Source organism: Hyperolius riggenbachi, chromosome 12 (assembly GCF_040937935.1).
Source record: "Hyperolius riggenbachi isolate aHypRig1 chromosome 12, aHypRig1.pri, whole genome shotgun sequence".
NCBI classification, from domain to species: Eukaryota; Metazoa; Chordata; class Amphibia; order Anura; family Hyperoliidae; genus Hyperolius; species Hyperolius riggenbachi.
In genome coordinates, this window is record NC_090657.1 from 225,429,326 (window position 1) to 225,450,584 (window position 21,259).

At 49.2% G+C, this 21,259-nt stretch overlaps 1 protein-coding gene across 1 annotated transcript in view; it reads right to left on the bottom strand.

The window, feature by feature from the left end:
• Positions 1–1,106: 1,106 nt before the first annotated feature.
• The window catches only part of ARFGEF2 (ADP ribosylation factor guanine nucleotide exchange factor 2), a 66,296-nt gene continuing 46,143 nt past the window's right edge, over positions 1,107–21,259 (bottom strand). Inside the window, exons 26-39 of the mRNA XM_068263163.1 lie at positions 18,512–18,663; positions 16,668–16,840; positions 16,428–16,588; positions 15,221–15,351; positions 14,965–15,094; positions 12,964–13,099; positions 9,109–9,247; positions 8,916–8,970; positions 8,471–8,576; positions 8,252–8,391; positions 6,215–6,383; positions 5,994–6,132; positions 5,274–5,391; positions 1,107–3,916 (exon numbers count right to left, since the gene is read on the bottom strand). Of these exons, the coding sequence (XP_068119264.1) occupies positions 3,770–3,916; positions 5,274–5,391; positions 5,994–6,132; positions 6,215–6,383; positions 8,252–8,391; positions 8,471–8,576; positions 8,916–8,970; positions 9,109–9,247; positions 12,964–13,099; positions 14,965–15,094; positions 15,221–15,351; positions 16,428–16,588; positions 16,668–16,840; positions 18,512–18,663 (1,896 nt within the window). The 3' untranslated portion in view covers positions 1,107–3,769. The remainder of the gene's footprint in view (positions 3,917–5,273; positions 5,392–5,993; positions 6,133–6,214; positions 6,384–8,251; positions 8,392–8,470; positions 8,577–8,915; positions 8,971–9,108; positions 9,248–12,963; positions 13,100–14,964; positions 15,095–15,220; positions 15,352–16,427; positions 16,589–16,667; positions 16,841–18,511; positions 18,664–21,259) is intronic.

Genomic DNA, 21,259 nt, shown 5'->3' on the forward strand with positions numbered 1-21,259 from the left:
CAAAAACCAGACTGGCACCTCTCCACTCCCTACTGAACTCTGCTGCCAGTCTCATCCATCTCTCCTCCTGCCCCTCTCTCGTTTGGCTGCCAATTACCAAAAGAATTCAGTTTAAATACGTAACCTCACCCTATAATACAAAGCTGTACATAAGTTGTCACCTCCATACATTTCCTCATTAATCTCCAGATATCATCCTAGCCAGAGCCCTCGCTCCTCCCAGTAGACCCTGTTCTCTAACTTTGTCACCTCCTCTCACTCCCGCATCCAGGACTTCTCATGAGCAGCCCCTCTCCTTTGGAACTCTCTCCCACAGCCTGTCCGTCACTCCCTGAGCCTGGAAACCTTCAAATCTACTATCAAAACACACCTTTTCAGACAGGCCTATAATTCTCTATAGGTAGCATTGAGGTCACTGCCTCCTCAGCTAACCAGTGTCTCCTTCCTTAATGTCTCCCTACCCACTTCCCTCTAGATTGTAAGCTCACAGGGTCAGGCTCCTCCCTCTAATGTCTCCACCAAACTACTCTCTATACCAGTGATGGCTAACCTTGGCACTCCAGCTGTGACAAAACTACAAATCCCATCATGCCTCTGCCTCCCCGAGTTGGGCTTAGAGCTGTCAGAGTATTGCAATGCCTCATGGGACTTGTAGTTCCACCACAGCTGGAGTGCCAAGGTTAGCCATCACTGCTCTATACTGTAACCTCAGGCAGGGACCTCCTCCTAGTGTATCTTATTCTGCTGTAATTCATCATATGAACATGTACCAGTATTGGTGATGTCTCAAGCCACAAATTACCTATATTTGCCGGATGTCCTGATTGTACGGCGTTTTGAACTTCTCAGGTATATATGTTCCAATACTTGTTTTGTACTCTTTACAGCGCTACAGAAGGTTTGCACTATATATATATATATATATATATATATATATATATATATATATATATATATATATATATATATATATATATATATATATATATATATATATATATATATATATAAAATATGTCGCTGTGCCGGCCAGTGCCATGGATCCACCTCATAATGCCACATTGACCCCTCTGTGTCCCCAACACATAAAAAGCCACAACACTCCATTAAAGCTTTATTCATTGATTTACCACCCAATTAATGCAGAATATATTATATTATAGTACATTTGTATATATTACATAAAAAAACTTTACAAACCATTTCCCATTCAGAATTTTTACATCCATCACACACAAATCAGAGGAAAGACAAATTATCAGACATGGAATCAGAACAAGGGGAGACACAGTCTAGCCCAGTACAAAGCTGACGGTGTGTGGCCAGGCTGAATAAGTACTACATTATGTACAGGGGTGGTGGTGGTGGTGGTGATCATTCCTTCAGGGGCTCTGAGATTCCACCAGCTGATCCCAAGTCCAGGAAGTGGTGACCACGGCTACATCCTCCAGCTGACCCCGTCACTTCATGGCGACTGAAATTCCATTATACACCTCCCCGCTGCTGGCCCTGTGTACAGGAAGTGGGGACCACGGCTACATCCTCCAGCTGACCCCGTCACTTCATGGCGACTGAAATTCCATTATACACCTCCCCGCTGCTGGCCCTGTGTACAGGAAGTGGGGACCACGGCTACACCAGAGGCTCTGAGATTCCACCAGGCGCTTCCCCCAGCTGTCCCCATGTACAGGAAGTGGCGACCACTGCTACACTCCTGGGGCTGAGATTCCACCCGATGCTTCCCCCAGCTGACCCCATGTACAGGAAGTGGTGACCACGGCTACATCCCAGGGTATTTGAGATTCCACCAGATGCTTCCCCCAACTGACCCCATGTACAGGAAGTGGTGACCACGGCTACATCCCAGGGGCTCTGAGATTCCACCAGATGCTTCCCCCAGCTGACCCCATGTACAGGAAGTGGTGACCACGGCTACATCCCAGGGGCTCTGAGATTCCACCAGATGCTTCCCCCAGCTGACCCCATGTACAGGAAGTGGTGACCACGGCTACACTCCAGGGGCTCAGAGATTCCACCAGATGCTGACCCCATGTACAGGAAGTGGTGACCACTGCTACACTCCTGGGGCTCTGAGATTCCACCAGATGCTTCCCCCAGCTGACCCCATATACAGGAAGTGGTGACCACTGCTACACTCCTGGGGCTGAGATTCCACCAGATGCTTCCCCCAGCTGACCCCATGTACAGGAAGTGGTGACCACGGCTACATCTCAGGGGCTCTGAGATTCCACCAGATGCTTCCCCCAGCTGACCCCCATGTACAGGAAGTGGTGACCACGGCTACATCCCAGGGGCTCTGAGATTCCACCAGATGCTTCCCCCAACTGACCCCATGTACAGGAAGTGGTGACCACTGCTACACTCCTGGGGCTGAGATTCCACCAGATGCTTCCCCCAGCTGACCCCATGTACAGGAAGTGGTGACCACGGCTACACTCCAGGGGCTCAGAGATTCCACCAGATGCTGACCCCATGTACAAGAAGTGGTGACCACTGCTACACTCCTGGGGCTGAGATTCCACCAGATGCTTCCCCCAGCTGACCCCATGTACAGGAAGTGGTGACCACGGCTACATCCCAGGGGCTCTGAGATTCCACCAGGCACTTCCCCAGCTGACTACAAGTATAGGGTGAAGGATGAGACCACCATTGTGCTCGGTTCAGGAAAAGATAATGACACTAGGAAGAGGTTCTGGTAGTAAGAACTTCATGAAGCTGTGTTGTATCGGGTGAGGCAGAGATGCTGCTAATGAAAATTTATTAACACTGGACGGGAAATTACTCCAACCTTCACGCTGGCCTCTTACTAGATGGGAGCCTTTAGGACGCTGTGAGAGCCAATAGGGGGCAACGCTTATGGATCCTGACTCACACAACACAGAACAGGATCACCTATTCACATTCACAGTTAAAATCTCCAGTGTACACTGACAACCCCTTACTGCGTAGCCCACAACAGGCTACAGAACAGAGGTGAGAAACCGTTACAAAGAAAGAGAAGGAGTAAAACAGACTTTGCAAAGCTTCACTCCGAGACAAGAAAATAAAACAATCATCTCCATTCTTCTAAAATTAAAATACATGTGGACAATTCCATGGACTGTGCATAGAGCCACAGGCCACCCAACCCCCACATAGCCACACAACCCCCCCACAAAGCCCTGGGCCGTCCAACCCGTGCACAGAGCCACGGGCCGTCCAACCAACAGAGAGTGCCCCAAGCCACCTAACCTGCACACAGAGCCAGAGGCCACGCAACCCACCCACAGATCCACAGGCCACCCAACCCCCAGAGAGAAACGGACCACCCAACCTGCACACAGAGCCAGGGGCACACAACCCACAGAGAGTGCCCAGGGTCACCCAACCTGCGCGCAGAGCCGGAGGGGAAACACGCGCAGAGCTGGCAGAGCCGGAGGCGAACCGCGCGCAGAGCCGGAGGGGAACCGCGCGCAGAGCCGGAGGGGAACCGCGTGCAGAGCCGGAGGGGAACTGCGCGCAGAGCCGGAGGGGAACCACGCGCAGAGCCGGAGGGGAACCACGCGCAGAGCCGGAGGGGAACCCCGCGCAGAGCCAGATGCCGTGTGTACGCCCCTCAGAGGATAACAGACATTCCGGGGAAGACGGGTTGATATGGAGAGTAACACTGGATCCTGGGGTGTGAGGCCCCGCAGAGCACAGTCATGTCTAGATGTGGAGATGTCGGTCTTGAGCAGCAGCACTTCATAGCATACAGCTGTCCTGTCAGCTACAACTCGTCTTCCGGGACCCAGATCCTAAACACCACTCCAGTACGCAAGAAGAACTTCCTGAGGACCGCCCGCAGCTCCGGAATCAGGTCAAACTGCATGATCTCACACAGCTGGGGGTAATACTGCGAGGCGTGGGCCCGGAACTGCAAACACACAACAGGCATTACTGTATACTGAATGCAGGAGGCTTATACTACAGAGAGGGTAGGAAGGGGGGGCAAGGATGGAAAGAGTATGGGAAAAGGTGGGGAGGTTGGGAGAGTATGCTGAGGGAGGAGTGAGAGTACAAGAAGGGGACGGGAGATGAGTGTATGAGAAGGGGGGAGAGGAGAATACGAGAAGGGAAGAAGAGAGAGGACAGTACGGGGAGGAGAGGAGAATATGGGGAGGGGAAGAGAGTACGAAGGGGGGAGGGGAAGAGAGTACAAAGGGGGGAGGGGAAGAGAGTACAAAGGGGGGAGGGGAAGAGAGTACAAAGGGGGGAGGGGAAGAGAGTACAAAGGGGGGAGGGGAAGAGAGTACAAAGGGGGAGAGGGGAAGAGAGTACAAAGGGGGAGAGGGGAAGAGAGTACAAAGGGGGGAGGGGAAGAGAGTACAAAGGGGGGAGGGGAAGAGAGTACAAAGGGGGGAGGGGAAGAGAGTACAAAGGGGGGAGGGGAAGAGAGTACAAAGGGGGGAGGGGAAGAGAGTACAAAGGGGGGAGGGGAAGAGAGTACAAAGGGGGGAGGGGAAGAGAGTACAAAGGGGGGAGGGGAAGAGAGTACAAAGGGGGGAGGGGAAGAGAGTACAAAGGGGGGAGGGGAAGAGAGTACAAAGGGGGGAGGGGAAGAGAGTACAAAGGGGGGAGGGGAAGAGAGTACAAAGGGGGGAGGGGAAGAGAGTACAAAGGGGGGAGGGGAAGAGAGTACAAAGGGGAGAGGGGAAGAGAGTACAAAGGGGAGAGGGGAAGAGAGTACAAAGGGGAGAGGGGAAGAGAGTACAAAGGGGAGAGGGGAAGAGAGTACAAAGGGGGGAGGGGAAGAGAGTACAAAGGGGGGAGGGGAAGAGAGTACAAAGGGGGGAGGGGAAGAGAGTACAAAGGGGGGAGGGGAAGAGAGTACAAAGGGGGGAGGGGAAGAGAGTACAAAGGGGGGAGGGGAAGAGAGTACAAAGGGGGGAGGGGAAGAGAGTACAAAGGGGGGAGGGGAAGAGAGTACAAAGGGGGGAGGGGAAGAGAGTACAAAGGGGGGAGGGGAAGAGAGTACAAAGGGGGGAGGGGAAGAGAGTACAAAGGGGGGAGGGGAAGAGAGTACAAAGGGGGGAGGGGAAGAGAGTACAAAGGGGGGAGGGGAAGAGAGTACAAAGGGGGGAGGGGAAGAGAGTACAAAGGGGGGAGGGGAAGAGAGTACAAAGGGGGGAGGGGAAGAGAGTACAAAGGGGAGGAGGGGAGTCCACTTTGTCAGTGGATTGCGTGTACAGAATAACCAGCCATTTACAGATGCACGGTGAAGCATCTCATACCTTCTCATCAGGAACTCTTAGCGTTTTAGTCAGCAGTAACAGCAATAAATTGGTCCAGGCCTCTCGATGACTCTCAGAATTAACAGTAATAAAATAGGCCAGAGCCTCACTGCACACACTGCAACAACAGAGAGCATTACTGTAGAGCGAGGAGAGGGGTGGGACAGCAGCTTACATCATGTATATATCAGTGCACTCTGCGGGAGGAGAGGGATAGTGTCACGTGTCATGCATGCACCGTGCACTGGGGGGGAGGGGAGGGATAGTGTCATATGTCACGCATGCACCGTGCACTCTGCGGGAGGGGAGGGATAGTGTCACGTGTCATGCATGCACCGTGCACTGGGGGGGGGGGGGGAGGGGAGGGATAGTGTCATATGTCACGCATGCACGTGCACTCTGCGGGACAGGGGGGAAATAGTGTCACACGTCACGCATGCACCATGCACTCTGCGGGAGGGATAGTGCCACATTTCACGCATGCACCGTGCACTGGGGAGGGAGGGGGGGTAGTGCCACATTTCAAGTATGTATCGTGCACTGGGAGGGTTAGTGTCACATGTCACATATGTACCGTGCACTGGGGGGGGTTTGACGGTTAGTGTCACGTATGCACCCTGCACTCAGCGGGGGAAGGTGGGGATAGTATCACGTCACGTATGCACAGCTTTGGCAATGGGTAATAGTGGGGCACATATACATAGTTGTATGGACACTCACTTCAGCAGTCTCTGTTCTATGACGTCCCAGGTGTCCTGGCGCTGGGGGTCGGTGTACATCCGGAAGAGGATCCGCAGGCAGCAGGCCAGACTGCTGGTCTCCTGCTTCAGCAGATTGGGCTTTGATTTACCCTTGAAGCCTATAGAATAAAGCAAGAGCCCCGGTCACAGCATGGAGATACAAGCAATAATCACATGTAAAATCTCATCACGGCCAGTTACCTGCCCTCCACAGCGCCGTCCTCTGCTCATTGTTGGAATTGAATGCTTTAGCAAAGGAGTGCGATTCCTGCAGACAGTCCAAAAGCTTAAACAGATGTGGTGTGGACATGAATCTGTACATCCCCTGATCTTCAGAATCTATGTGGATTTCCTCGTCTAGAGAGTCCCTCTGTGTGCACAGGAGAGAGAGTCCATTACACAGCACAGCCTGTACATATACAACAGAAGCAAGCCAACATCACACCGTATGTACTACACCAGCTAAGGTGTGCACAGGAGAGAGAGTCCATTACACAGCACAGCCTGTACATATATAACAGAAGCAAGCCAACATCACACCGTATGTACTACACCAGCTAAGGTGTGCACAGGAGAGAGAGTCCATTACACAGCACAGCCTGTACATATACAACAGGAGCAAGCCAACATCACACCGTATGCACTACACCAGCTGTGTGCACAGGAGAGAGTCCATTACACAGCACAGCCTGTACATATACAACAGAAGCAAGCCAACATCACACCGTATGTACTACACCAGCTAATGTGTGCACAGGAGAGAGAGTCCATTACACAGCACAGCTTGTACATATACAACAGAAGCAAGCCAACATCACACCGTATGTACTACACCAGCTAATGTGTGCACAGGAGAGAGAGTCCATTACACAGCACAGCCTGTACATATACAACAGAAGCAAGCCAACATCACACCGTATGTACTACACCAGCTAATGTGTGCACAGGAGAGAGAGTCCATTACACAGCACAGCCTGTACATATACAACAAGAGCAAGCCAACATCACACCGTATGTACTACACCAGCTAAGGTGTGCACAGGAGAGAGAGTCCATTACACAGCACAGCCTGTACATATACAACAGAAGCAAGCCAAGATCACACCATATGCACTACACCAGCTAAGGTGTGCACAGGAGAGAGTCCATTACACAGCACAGCCTGTACATATACAACAAGAGCAAGCCAACATCACACTGTATGTACTACACCAGCTAAGGTGTGCACAGGAGAGAGAGTCCATTACACAGCACAGCCTGTACATATACAACAGAAGCAAGCCAACATCACACCGTATGCACTACACCAGCTGTGTGCACAGGAGAGAGTCCATTACACAGCACAGCCTGTACATATACAACAGAAGCAAGCCAACATCACACCGTATGTACTACACCAGCTAAGGTGTGCACAGGAGAGAGAGTCCATTACACAGCACAGCCGGTACATATACAACAGAAGCAAGCCAAGATCACACCGTATGCACTACACCAGCTGTGTGCACAGGAGAGAGAGTCCATTACACAGCACAGCTTGTACATATACAACAGAAGCAAGCCAACATCACACCGTATGCACTACACCAGCTAATGTGTGCACAGGAGAGAGTCCATTACACAGCACAGCCTGTACATATACAACAGAAGCAAGCCAAGATCACACCGCATGTACTACACCAGCTAAGGTGTGCACAGGAGAGAGAGTCCATTACACAGCACAGCCTGTACATATACAACAGAAGCAAGCCAAGATCACACCGCATGCACTACACCAGCTGTGTGCACAAGACATAGGGCCTCAGCACCTCTGATCACCAATGACCAGTCCTGAGAACATTGTCAGCACTGCTGACCAGCCCTAAGACATCCTCACCACCACTGAACACCAATCAATGACCAGTCCTGAGGACATCCTCACCGCCGCTGACCAGCCCCGAGACATCCTCACCACTGCTGAACACCAATGACCAGCCCTGGGGACATCCTCACCACCAGTCCTGAGGTAATCCTCACAACCACTGAACACCAATGACCAGTCCTGAGAACATCCTCACAACCACTGAACACCAATGACCAGTCCTGAGAACATCCTCACCACCACTGAACACCAATGACCAGTCCTGAGGTAATCCTCACAACCACTGAACACCAATGACCAGTCCTGAGGTAAACCTCACAACCACTGAACAGATAGCATCTCATTGGCTGTCCACAAAGCCATCATGTATCGTGTCATACCTGTGCCGCGGCCAGGTGCTCGGCATCTTCCTTCTTGCTGGTGGCAGGGTAGAAGACAATGTTATCGATGGTTTGAATTAGCTCTAGCTGGACGATACATTTAATCAGCAGCCCGGCAAACAGTTTCTGGTCGGCCACCTCTGTGTATGGAGAGAAGATAGTAATGAGCAGCTGCAGGAACACATGGCAAGCCAGCAAGGAGAGAAACACGGAACTCACTCTCTGTGGACCTCCCCCTCCAGTTCTCCTCCGACATCTGACTGTGCGCTCTCTCTGAGGGGTTCCGTTCTACGCTGCTCAGCGACTGACGATCAATGTCCATATCCTGCCCAGGAATAAAGCAAGATTATACAGATGATCAATTAACATGCAGGAAACAGCAAAATTCAGGAATCTGAAGTCAGGTTGTTCGTCTGCCTACACATCTGCAATGCTAGCGTTCTAGTGGCAAGAAATTATGATATGTGCTGCACACTGCTCTACCACTGTGCCACCAGCAGCACACATCCTGTCACCTGACACACCACACAGGAAGTGTGCCTATGTGCTGCACACTGCTCTACCTGTGTACCACCAACAGCACACTTCCTGTCACCTAACATCTTACACAGGAAGTGCGCCCAAGTGGCTTGTGAGGTGGTGTGAATCTTTCCATAAAACTTACATAACGCTTCTCTGAGTAATCCTCTTCAATGCCAGAGGGCCTCCAGGTTAGTAACCTGCAAAAACAACAATAGTCATATTAACAACGCTAACAACTGTACATCTCTTTTCTCCTTAGACTCAAAGCATGTGACCAGCTTCGTAAGCTGATCGGCCAGTGCAGGAAGGAGACCCTTGGAAAATGTAACACTTACGCAGTGGGGATGGTGGAGCGGAATATGTCCAGCATGCAGGAACATGTCTGATCCCAAACCTCCGAGCTGAACTTCTCTCCGTTCAGAATCACCAGATTCTCCAGACAATTAGTGCCGGAGCGAGCCAACTGTTCATTGTCTGGAAGAGAAGAAGCCGTTCAGGTACTGGTGAGGACCTACAATGGGTCCAGTTATCATGAATGCCAATTACTTCTTTATCAACCTGCTATTATAGAAGAACTAAATATTCCAAATTATACAGACCAACTCTGCTTGTGTCCCTGACCACATTCAGTGCATCCTACTCCATGTTCCCAACCATTCCATGTACTGAGTCCCACCCCATGCCCTCTACCCTATTCTATGTCCCACCCACTCCATGTACTGCATCCCACCCCATGTCCTTATCCTATTCTATGTCCCACCCATCCCATGTCTCCAGCCCTTCCATGTACTGAGTCCCACCCCATGTCCTCCACCCTATTCTACATGCCCGTTTCTAGGGCTGTGCGACCCGTGCGGCCGCCTGAGCGCTGAAGGAGTGGGGGCGCTGTAATGGAGAGGGGAGTCAGCCACGGGGAGGGCACCTACCTAATCTAACCTATACTGGGGGGAGCTACCTAATATACTGGGGGCACCTAATCTAACCTATACTGGGGGCACCTACTTATCTAACCTGTATTGGGGGCATCTACCTACCTAGCCTATACTGGTGGCAACTATACTGGCTACCTATATTGGATGCACCTACCTAACCTATACTGGGGGGGCACCTACCCATCTAAATCTATGCTGGGGGCAACTATTCTGATATACTGACCATGGTATTACTGTGCTCAATTGGCCTGCCAACTCTCCTGACCTGAACCCCATAGAGAATCTGTGGGATATTGTGAAGAGAAAGTTGAGAGACGCAAGACCCAACACTCTGGATGAGCTTAAGGCCGCTATCGAAGCATCCTGGGCCTCCATAACACCTGAGCAGTGCCACAGGCTGATTGCCTCCATGCCACGCCGCATTGAAGCAGTCATTTCTGCAAAAGGATTCCCGACCAAGTATTGAGTGCATAACTGAACATCATTATTTGAAGGTTGACTTTTTTTTTAATTTAAAAACACTTTTCTTTTATTGGTCGGATGAAATATGCTAAATTTTTGAAATAGGAATTTTGGGTTTTCATGAGCTGTATGCCAAAATCATCAGTATTAAAACAATAAAAGGCTTGAACTACTTCAGTTGTATGTATTTGAATCTAAAAGATATGAAAGTCTAATGTTTATCAGTACATTACAGAAAATAATGAACTTTATCACAATATGCTAATTTTTTGAGAAGATCCTGTATAGCTGGCTACTTCTAATGAATGCAATTAGACCTGGCTAACCTATACTGCGGGCACGTATACCTGGCTCGCAGTGCCCCCCCCCCCCCCCCTCGCCCAGGGTGCATTTTGGCCTAGAAACTGCCCTGCTATTTTATGTCCCGCCCACTCCATGTACTGAGTCCCACCCCATGTCCTCCACCCTATTCTACGTCTCACCCATCCCATGTCTCCAGCCCTTCCATGTACTGCATCCCACCCCATGTCCTCATCCTATTCTATGTCCAGCCCTTACATGTCACATCCCATGCCCTATATTCTTTGTGGCCCATCCATCCCATGTACCTCTTTCGATGTGACCCATACCTTGTCCCATTTTAGTCAACCATCTATCCCATCTCAAGCTGGAACACTGACAGTAATATATGCAACAGAGTATGATTAACCTTTCCAAAACAGAGAGACTGCAGTATCTTTTGTACTCAGGCAGTTCACCAATGTGGTTTCCTCCTTAGAAGTGGTCTCTACTCTACCTACTCCAGTCAGCACGCGAGCAAAAACTCTTCAGGGTCTAAAACCAGAGCTACAAGCTGAGGCAATCCTGCTTCTTTACCTTAAAGTCATTTGGGACTCAATTTAAAAAAAAAAAAAAATCAGCCAGATACTTACCTAAGGAGAGGGAAGGCTCTGGTCCTACAGAGCCTTCCTGTCCTCTCCTGGTCTCCTCCATTAAGCGCTGGCTCCCTCATTTGAATCTAACACTGCTGGAGACATCAGCAGTCTTCAGAAGTACTTGGGCTCCCGAAGACCGGCGGCTCTGTACTGTACACACGCGAGTGCGTAATAGAGGGCGCTCGCACGTGTGCAGTATGGAGCAGTCCGTCTTCGGGAGCACTTTGGCTCCTGAAGACTCCCGAAACCTCCCTTCGGCAGCGGAGACTGCAGTATTTGACCAAATTGGTCAAATGCTGCTACGGAGAAGCCAGCGCTGGAGCGGGGACCAGGAGAGGAGCGGGAAGGCTCTATAGCATACATGTCAAGCTGCAGCCCACGGCCAAATCTGGCCCCAAAGTGGTTTCCCCACTTTGCATTATGTTTGGCCCACTCTAGACCATCAGGGAAGCTATATTGGAGGTTAAGCACCAGAACACCAGGGAAGCCATATGGGGAGGTAGGAGGAAAGCTCTAAACACTAGGGAATTGTATTGGGGATGGTGGGGGACACAAAACACAAGGGAACTGTATAGGGGAGGGAGGATCACTAGACACAAGGGAACTGTATAGGGGAGTCAAGGAGGATCACTAGACACAAGGGAACACAAGGAGGATCACTCAAGGAGGACCACTTCTGTCTACAAGGGAACTGTATAGGGGAGGGAAGGAGGATCACTAGACACAAGGGGACTGTATAGGGGAGGGAAGGATGATCACTAGACACAAGGGAACTGTATAGGGGAGGGAAGGAGGATCACTAGACACAAGGGAACTGTATAGGGATGGGAAGGAGGATCACTAGACAAGGGAACTGTATAGGGGAGGGAAGGAGAATCACTAGACACAAGGGAACTGTATAGGGATGGGAAGGAGAATCACTAGACACAAGGGGACTGTATAGGGGAGGGAAGGAGGATCACTAGACACAAGGGAACTGTATAGGGATGGGAAGGAGGATCACTAGACACAAGGGGACTGTATAGGGGAGGGAAGGAGGATCACTAGACACAAGAGAACTATATAGGGAGGGAAGGAGGATCACTAGACACAAGGGAACTGTATAGGGGAGGGAAGGAGGATCACTATACACAAGAGAACTATATAGGGAGGGAAGGAGGATCACTAGACACAAGGGAACTGTATAGGGGAGGGAAGGAGGATCACTAGACACAAGAGAACTATATAGGGAGGGAAGGAGGATCACTAGACACAAGGGAACTGTATAGGGGAGGGAAGGAGGATCACTAGACACAAGGGAACTGTATAGGGGAGGGAAGGAGGATCACTAGACACAAGGGAACTGTATAGGGGAGGAAGAGGAGCCATTAGACACCAGGGAACTTAAAAAAGGGAAGAAAATGGCCAGAAGTTGGCCCATGACAAGGTCCCAGTGTTCAATTTCGGCCCACTTTATATTTGAGTTTGACATCTGCTCTATAGGACCCAGAGCCTCCCTCTCCTTAGGGTAGTATCTGGCTGATTTTTTTTCAATTGATTCCCAATGACTTTGAAGAAATTAAGAAAGAGAGAGAGCCTTGGCCATAAATCAGAGCCCATCTCCAGGAAGTGACAGATTGTACCTCTCACACCATTAAATATCTGGACTGTGCTGGCATAGAGGTAGTAGTGCTAGCTACAGCCTGCAGCAGACCACTTGAAAGCCTCTGTATGGCGCAGGAAAAGAAAGGACCAGTTCCATGGAGGGACACCAAGATGCTTGATCGCTTTTATTATGATCAGTATTCCGGTTTCTGAGGAGCTCATGCTTTCAGTGCACAGGGTTATTATAACTGGAGACGGAATCCCAGCAGACACGCACCTTGCTTCACACACCAGTGTAACTGAGAGAAGATATCACTGAGCAGAACACCACTGAGGGCCTCATAGAATTGTGTGAACACGTCACAGATGGCGTACAGGGCGTGGTTACAGGTCGTCGTCATCCATTCTGACTTCTGCAACACACAACATAGCACAATGTTCTGTATAAATGTACATTGTGACGCCTGTATGTGCGGTGCTGCGCGACGCCTGCATGTATGGCACTGTGTGACTTCTGTATGTACAGTATGTAGCCGTGTGACCTCTGCATGTCCAGTGCCGTGTGACGCCTGCATGTATGGCACTGTGTGACTTCTGTATGTACAGTATGTAGCCGTGTGACCTCTGCATGTCCAGTGCCGTGTGACGCCTGCATGTCCAGTGCTGGTTACATGTGCGGAGCCGCGTGACGCCTGCATGTATGGCACTGTGTGACTTCTGTATGTACAGTATGTAGCCGTGTAACCTCTGCATGTCCAGTGCCGTGTGACACCTGCATGTATGGCACTGTGTGACTTCTGTATGTACAGTATGTAGCCGTGTGACGCCTGTATGTGCGGTGCTGCGCGACGCCTGCATGTATGGCACTGTGTGACTTCTGTATGTACAGTATGTAGCCGTGTGACCTCTGCATGTCCAGTGCCGTGTGACGCCTGCATGTATGGTACTGTGTGACTTCTGTATGTACAGTATGTAGCCGTGTGACCTCTGCATGTCCAGTGCCGTGTGACGCCTGCATGTATGGCACTGTGTGACTTCTGTATGTACAGTATGTAGCCGTGTGACCTCTGCATGTCCAGTGCCGTGTGACGCCTGCATGTATGGCACTGTGTGACTTCTGTATGTACAGTATGTAGCCGTGTGACCTCTGCATGTCCAGTGCCGTGTGACGCCTGCATGTATGGCACTGTGTGACTTCTGTATGTACAGTATGTAGCCGTGTGACCTCTGCATGTCCAGTGCTGCACGACGCCTGCATATATGGCACTGTGTGACTTCTGTATGTACAGTATGTAGCCGTGTGACGCCTGCATGTCCAGTGCCGTGTGACGCCTGCATGTATGGCACTGTGTGACTTCTGTATGTACAGTATGTAGCCGTGTGACGCCTGTATGTGCGGTGCTGCGCGACGCCTGCATGTATGGCACTGTGTGACTTCTGTATGTACAGTATGTAGCCGTGTGACCTCTGCATGTCCAGTGCCGTGTGACGCCTGCATGTATGGCACTGTGTGACTTCTGTATGTACAGTATGTAGCCGTGTGACCTCTGCATGTCCAGTGCCGTGTGACGCCTGCATGTATGGCACTGTGTGACTTCTGTATGTACAGTATGTAGCCGTGTGACCTCTGCATGTCCAGTGCTGCACGACGCCTGCATGTATGGCACTGTGTGACTTCTGTATGTACAGTATGTAGCCGTGTGACCTCTGCATGTCCAGTGCCGTGTGACGCCTGCATGTATGGTACTGTGTGACTTCTGTATGTACAGTATGTAGCCGTGTGACGCCTGCATGTATGGTACTGTGTGACTTCTGTATGTACAGTATGTAGCCGTGTGACCTCTGCATGTCCAGTGCCGTGTGACGCCTGCATGTATGGTACTGTGTGACTTCAGTATGTACAGTATGTAGCCGTGTGACGCCTGCATGTATGGTACGGTGTGACTTCTGTATGTACAGTATGTAGCCGTGTGACCTCTGCATGTATGGTACTGTGTGACTTCTGTATGTACAGTATGTAGCCGTGTGACCTCTGCATGTATGGTACTGTGTGACTTCTGTATGTACAGTATGTAGCCGTGTGACCTCTGCATGTCCAGTGCCGTGTGACGCCTGCATGTATGGTACTGTGTGACTTCTGTATGTACAGTATGTAGCCGTGTGACCTCTGCATGTCCAGTGCCGTGTGACGCCTGCATGTCCAGTGCTGCCTTACATGTGCGGAGCCGTGTGACGCCTGCATATATGGAGCGGTCAGATCACAAGTCTGGTCACTCACCTCCGTCTGCTGTTCCGGAAGCTTCATGTTATCGAATATGCGGAAGATGATCCGGAAGAGGTCGTGCCACCAGTGATTCTCAAAGGTCTGGCCGTAACTCTTCATAATCTCAAACATGACGGTGAGGCCCCTGCAGGGAAATGGTGGAGGGGAGGGAGTGACTGCTGAGCCGCCATAACTGAACCAATGATTGTGCCTAAAAATATCACTAGATAGCAAGCTCCTTGCCCCAGCACACCCCCTGAATAATACTTACCTGGTCCGAACATCTAGCTTACAGCGATTGATGATGCAGGACAGTTCAAATAAGATGGGAAACCAGCCGCGGACCCAGACCCGATCTCCGGGGGCCACGTTCATGTCGTCACTCGTGTACTCCCTCAGAGCCTGGAACAGGAGGAACGCCTGCCGTCAGCAGTGACATAATATTGTGTATATAGATTATCGAGCGGTCATTATTTAAGGTAATCTCAAGTAGTCATAAGTGTTATAATTAAAGGTAACATCAGGTGTTTAAAAAGCAGATCTACTTACCTGGGGCTTCCTCCAGCCCCTGGCAGCTTATGCGTCCCTTGCTGAAGCTCTGCTCCCAGCCGGTCTCCCGGGGTACACTCTGTTGCAGCCGCCAACTGTTTCTGCGCCTGCACGCCACTCGTGATCGTCCTCACGTATATGGGAGAGTTCTGCGCAGGCACGAAGTACTGCATCTGCACAGAACACTCCCACGTGCTCGTGTGCACGTGCCGGCGCAGAGGCTGCCAACCTCGCTGGGTCAGTGTCTGCAACAGAAGTGACCCCGGGAGACCGTCTGGGAGTGGAGATGCTGCGAGGGACACATAAGCTGCCAGTGGCTCTAGGATGCCCTAGATAAGTAGATCGTTTTTGTTTGTTTTTTTAAACGCCTGATGTTTCATTTAAGTTTTAGGTTTCCTTTTTACTCACATACCAAATGTTTATACACAAGAGGTAACCCAGAGGTCATAGACAGACCGTCTGCAAATGGTAGATCTTGCATATCAAGTACTTGCGCACTCCTATGGGAAGAGGAAGCCAGCGTGCGGGGACACCTGACCTGGACATACTGCGCGTGCATGTGCAGTATGTCCAATCATGTAGCTGGTAGTCGCGCACACCGGCTATGGCTTCCCGCTGGAGTGTGCCTGTACTGCCGCGGGCATAATGCACCAGCGTTGACCCCGCCCACCAGGGCCTGTTATTTGGGCTGGCTACAGCTGAACGGAGATGGACGCCAGGCCACGGGAGGTGCGAAAAACCAATGCACACCTCCCCCCTCCCCACACACACAGGGAGTCAATTTCCGATTTCGTTCATGACTAAGGTATCCTTTAATAAAAGTTATCATGCGCTACCCACCGGAGGCTCAATGGTTTCGTAACCATTCCCTTCCCTCGTGTCCAATCAACCCCCCCACCATCCAGTACACGCGTGACCCCAGCACTCACCTGAGGCTTCTCGGAGACGTACTTGGCGCAGTAGCGGATCAGACGGATTGCCTCCATGCTGGTGTCTGGGAAGGCCACATTGCAGGCAAACTCCGACAGACATTTCACCGCGTCCTGGAAAGAGTCTATGGCTGCCGGGAAGTGATGATGGAACACGTCCGCTGTAGAGAGAAAGCACAATCAAATGACACGGCATCCACGCGACGCACGCAGGGGCCGTATTACATACATGTGACTTACTGACAATATGGCCGACAGTCTGGAACGTCAGCTCCACAATGTTCCCGTTCGTATCCGAGGCCGCCTGGTAAAACACGGCAAAGATATTCTTCCACCCGGAGCGGATGTTGGCGGCTTGCATATTGACAATCTGGGCAATGCAGCGAATCACCATATCCCGGATTGTGGGGGATCTACACAACAGGCGCAGGTTAAAGAGACAGACAGCACTATGGAAACAACCTAGGAAATTGTATCTTCCTTTATAAACACAAGGAGAATGCAGGAGCTGCAGGGAGCCACCTTGTGCTGCATACCTATGAATCAGTCGCCGGGAGATTTGGGCGCAGGATAAAGCCGATAAACGGCTCACCCTGCTCATGCACAAGTCCCGGCAGCGTTAAAGCGGATCCAAGGTGACTAACTATAACAAGTAACTTGTCTACAGTGGTTTGCAAAAGTATTCGGCCCCCTTGGAGTTTTCCACATTTTGTCACATTACTGCCACAAACATGCATCAATTTTATTGGACTACCACATGAAAGACCAATACAAAGTGGTGTACACGTGAGAAGTGGATCGAAAATCATACATCATTCCAAACATTTTTACAAATAAATAACTGCAAAGTGGGGTGTGCGTAATAATGTCCATTCTTCTTTGCAAAACAGCTCCAGCTCAGTCAGATTAGATGGACAGCGTTTGTGAACAGCAGTTTTCAGATCTTGCCACAGATTCTCGATTGGATTTAGATCTGGACTTTGACTGGGCCATTCTAACACATAGATATGTTTTGTTTTAAACCATTCCATTGTTGCCCTGGCTTTATGTTTAGGGCCTTTGTCTTGCTGGAAGGTGAACCTCCGCCCTAGTCTCAAGTCTTTTGCAGACTCCAAGAGGTTTTCTTCCAAGATTGCCCTGTATTTGGCTCCATCCATCTTCCCATCAACTCTCACCAGCTTCCCTGTCCCTGCTGAAGAGATGCTCCCCCCGACCATGATGATTCAGGTTTGTAGCAGTAATTAAAGAAAATGTGGAAAAGTTCAAGGGGGCCGAATACTTTTGCAAACCACTGTATATATCTTATCTAAACTTTAGATAGTTTACACAGCAAATCTGGCTGCATACAGCTTCAACAGTTTATGATGATGTATTCTTGTGATACAATGAGGGCAGCCATGTTGTTTGTCATCATTACACAGGTAATCTGCAACTGCATCTCCACCCCTCAGCCTGTGAGAAATTCACTCCCCCTCCCCTCTGAAATCTCTGGCTAGTAACCTCCTCCTCCTGCCCAGACTGAACTCCCATAAGCCCTTGCTACATGGGTCTGAGTGCCTTGGCGTTTTGGAGAAGCTGTGGGTGTGGCTTGTTTAGTTTATAGGGAATTGGAGTATAAAAAAAAAAAAAAAAAAAAAAAAAAAAAAAAGTATTTGACTTGAGGAATGCCCTATAAACTATATGTAAGGAACACAATTATGCAATGAATAAAAGTTTATCTTGGATCCACTTTAAGTACTATTCCCCCTCCAGGCCACCATGGATAGTGGAAGAAACATGTAATTCAGCTGCTAGCTATTGCTGGTGACCTAAGTAGTGTTTCTATGCTAATTTGGGCTCCGTCTTTTGACGGCACCCAAATTGCTCACTAAGCTCTGCTATAGCCGTAATTCTTATTACGGGCTATGGTGGTGCTGGCTGCGCCCAAATCTCCTGAGCTGTTTTTACAGCGCTCGCTATGTGGCAGGCAAACAGACCTCCATGTAATAGAACAATGAAACCGTGCCACCAGCAGGTGAAACAAGAAAGTGACGACATTATAATAAAGAGCAACATTAAAATGCCTGAAGATATCTCACACCCACCTGTTCTTCTTCATAATGTGCTCAAATGGACGCAAGAAATCTTTCTGGAAGCGGAAATTGGCCAGTTCATCCTTTTCTAGAAACTTCATGGATAACTGACGCAGCGAGTCAATGGCAAAGATGGCCACATCTTCATTGGGGTTACAGCCCACCTGTGAAACATGGTGGGGAAAGGAAAGAGCATGAGAGGGGGGAGGGACAACAAGCCGGACGTCAGGCTGTGTGTGTGTCACGGCTGTTGTATGAACACACCTTATCCCAACACACACTGTACAGACAAATCAGCTGGAAAGAGCATAGAGTCGGGAAGAGGCCCAAGCTGGGGATGGAGCCAGGAAGAGGACCGAGCCGCAATGGTTCCGGGATAGAGCACAGAACCAGGATGGGACCCGGGAAGAGGACTGAGCCAGGACAGAGCAGGAAATAGAATAAAGCCAAGCAGAGGACCAAGCCAGGAAGAGGACCACGCCGGAAAGAGGGTCGAGCCGGGAAGTGGAAAGAGCCAGGAGGACCATGGTGGGTGGGAGGCGGACAGAGACGGAAAGGAGGACAGAGCCAGCCAGGAAGCGGACAGAGCAGGCAAGAGGACCCAGCACCTTCCGAGTTGGAATCTCGGAAGAATGCACAAAAAAAGAGAAAGGGTTGTAATCTTGGAAGGATGGAGGAAGTGAGAAAGAGTTGGAATCTTGGATGGAGGAAGAGAGAATAAAATTATAATATCGGAAGGATGGATGGAAAAGAAAAGGCGTTGGAGTCTTGTAAGAACAGACTGAAAAAAGGAGTTGGAATCTAGGAAGGATGGATGGATGGAGGAGAGATTGAGTTGGAATCGCAAAAAGATGGATGGAAGGGAGGAGTCGGAATCTTCTAAGGACAAACGGAGGAGAGAAGGAATTGAAATCTTGGAAAGATTGGCAGAAGAAAGAAGGAGAAGAAGACCGAGCCGAGAAGACGTGAAGACCGAGCCGAGAAGGGGGGGGGGGGATTTGAGGTGTGTGTGTGTGTTTTTCAGATAGAGAATTAATAAAGATTTATTGATTGAATAAAAGCACAATTAATGCCCTTTAAAAATATAACCTTATAGGATTGTATGGCTTATTATAGATATTAGCAAGTGTATCCTGATTTATATTATATATCCATGCATGGTTGATTTATCATATGGATTACAAGAAATAGATAGTTTATATTTTTTATAAGATTTAAAGCTGTATACCGGTAGTCCATTTAAAACTGAGTAGTGAAATTCCGAGAACATGGTTTAGTGACAGACTCTTGAATCAGAAAGATTTTCCCGTCTGAAGAATGTTTACTGGAGTAATAATCTTAAACTTTAGGTAAATTTTAAAAGTTTACTCTGCCTTGGACAATATTGAAATCCCAGAGTCTTTGTTTACAGGCCAAGGAGCAGCAAGCTGGCCAGAGATAGCTTGGAGTTAGAAGGTGGACTGATATATAGAATCCCTAATAAGGTTATATGAAATTCTATATGTATGTCATTATATATAGCATGTCATATATAGTAATGTAATAAGCATTCTCATATTTTATATGTATAATATTAACAAAATTTACTCAATACCAAATGTAGAAGAGGATTCCAATGTCTTCTACAGAGCTTGCATCTATGTTTTAGTTTTAATGTTTAACTCCTAGGCCAGACACCCAAGAACCATAATTTATGAGATGGCCCAACTTTGGGGAAATTCCAGCTAAGTTTAAAAAGGCTTATGAAGTGGTCAGTTTCATCTGGTTGTATATGATAAGGCCCATTTTTATTCACTAAGAGCCCGTTCAGATCACAAATGCGGATGGCCATGCGTGCGGAACGCGTGCGGACCGCAACGCGTACGAACGCATGGCCATCCGCGTTTGTGTGCGTTGCGTGGCTGATCCCATCACTGAAAAGTGAATGGGACAGCCACGCGTTTTAGCAAAATCTGCGTGCAGCATGCGTTCCCGGACCGCACAGGTCCGGAACGCATGCAGTGTGAACATCAGACATTGCACTCTATGCAATGTCTGATGTCGTGCGTGTCGGCCACCTGCACGCGTTTCCAAAACGTGGCTGGAAACGCGTGCAGTGTGAACGGGCCCTAAAGAAATGGACCATCGTTCCAATCTAATGAATTGTCAACAGTGTTGAACATGGTATTACCAGGTCAATAGGTTATTCTATTTTTCTTTTTTTGAATAATATACGGTATGTAAGACGAGAGTGCCCTCTGCTGGAAAACTACACATCCAGAAAAAAAAAAAAAAAAAAAAATGTTGGTATCAAAATTATATTGAAATTGATATTCAAATGGGCTAGTTCATTTTAATCCTGTAGTCACACCTTTCAATTCTTGATTGGGTCCAGTTAACCTGGGGGCTGAGTTAGAAGTTAGTTAGAGGGGTATAAATTATGAGTGCACTGGACACTCTCTAAGGAAAAATACACTCTCATCCTCTGAGCGGAAAGAAGGGATTCCAGACTCTCACGCCCTACAAGCCTTGAGGCCACTCCCACCTAAGAAGTCATATGATTGGTCATTATAAAATTTTAATTATATCAAAGCCAACTAAGTTAGGGGCTTGGATTTTAAGTGATTATATACCTAGTATAGAATACCCTGAACATGTGACCTTCCTGGAATTGCAACTAGGAATATCCGTGTTTGATTTGGGTTCATTTTTCTCTAACATTTTTAATTAATGTATTTTTTTTTTCAAAGCTTCTAACTTGATAGGGAGATAGAGATTGGT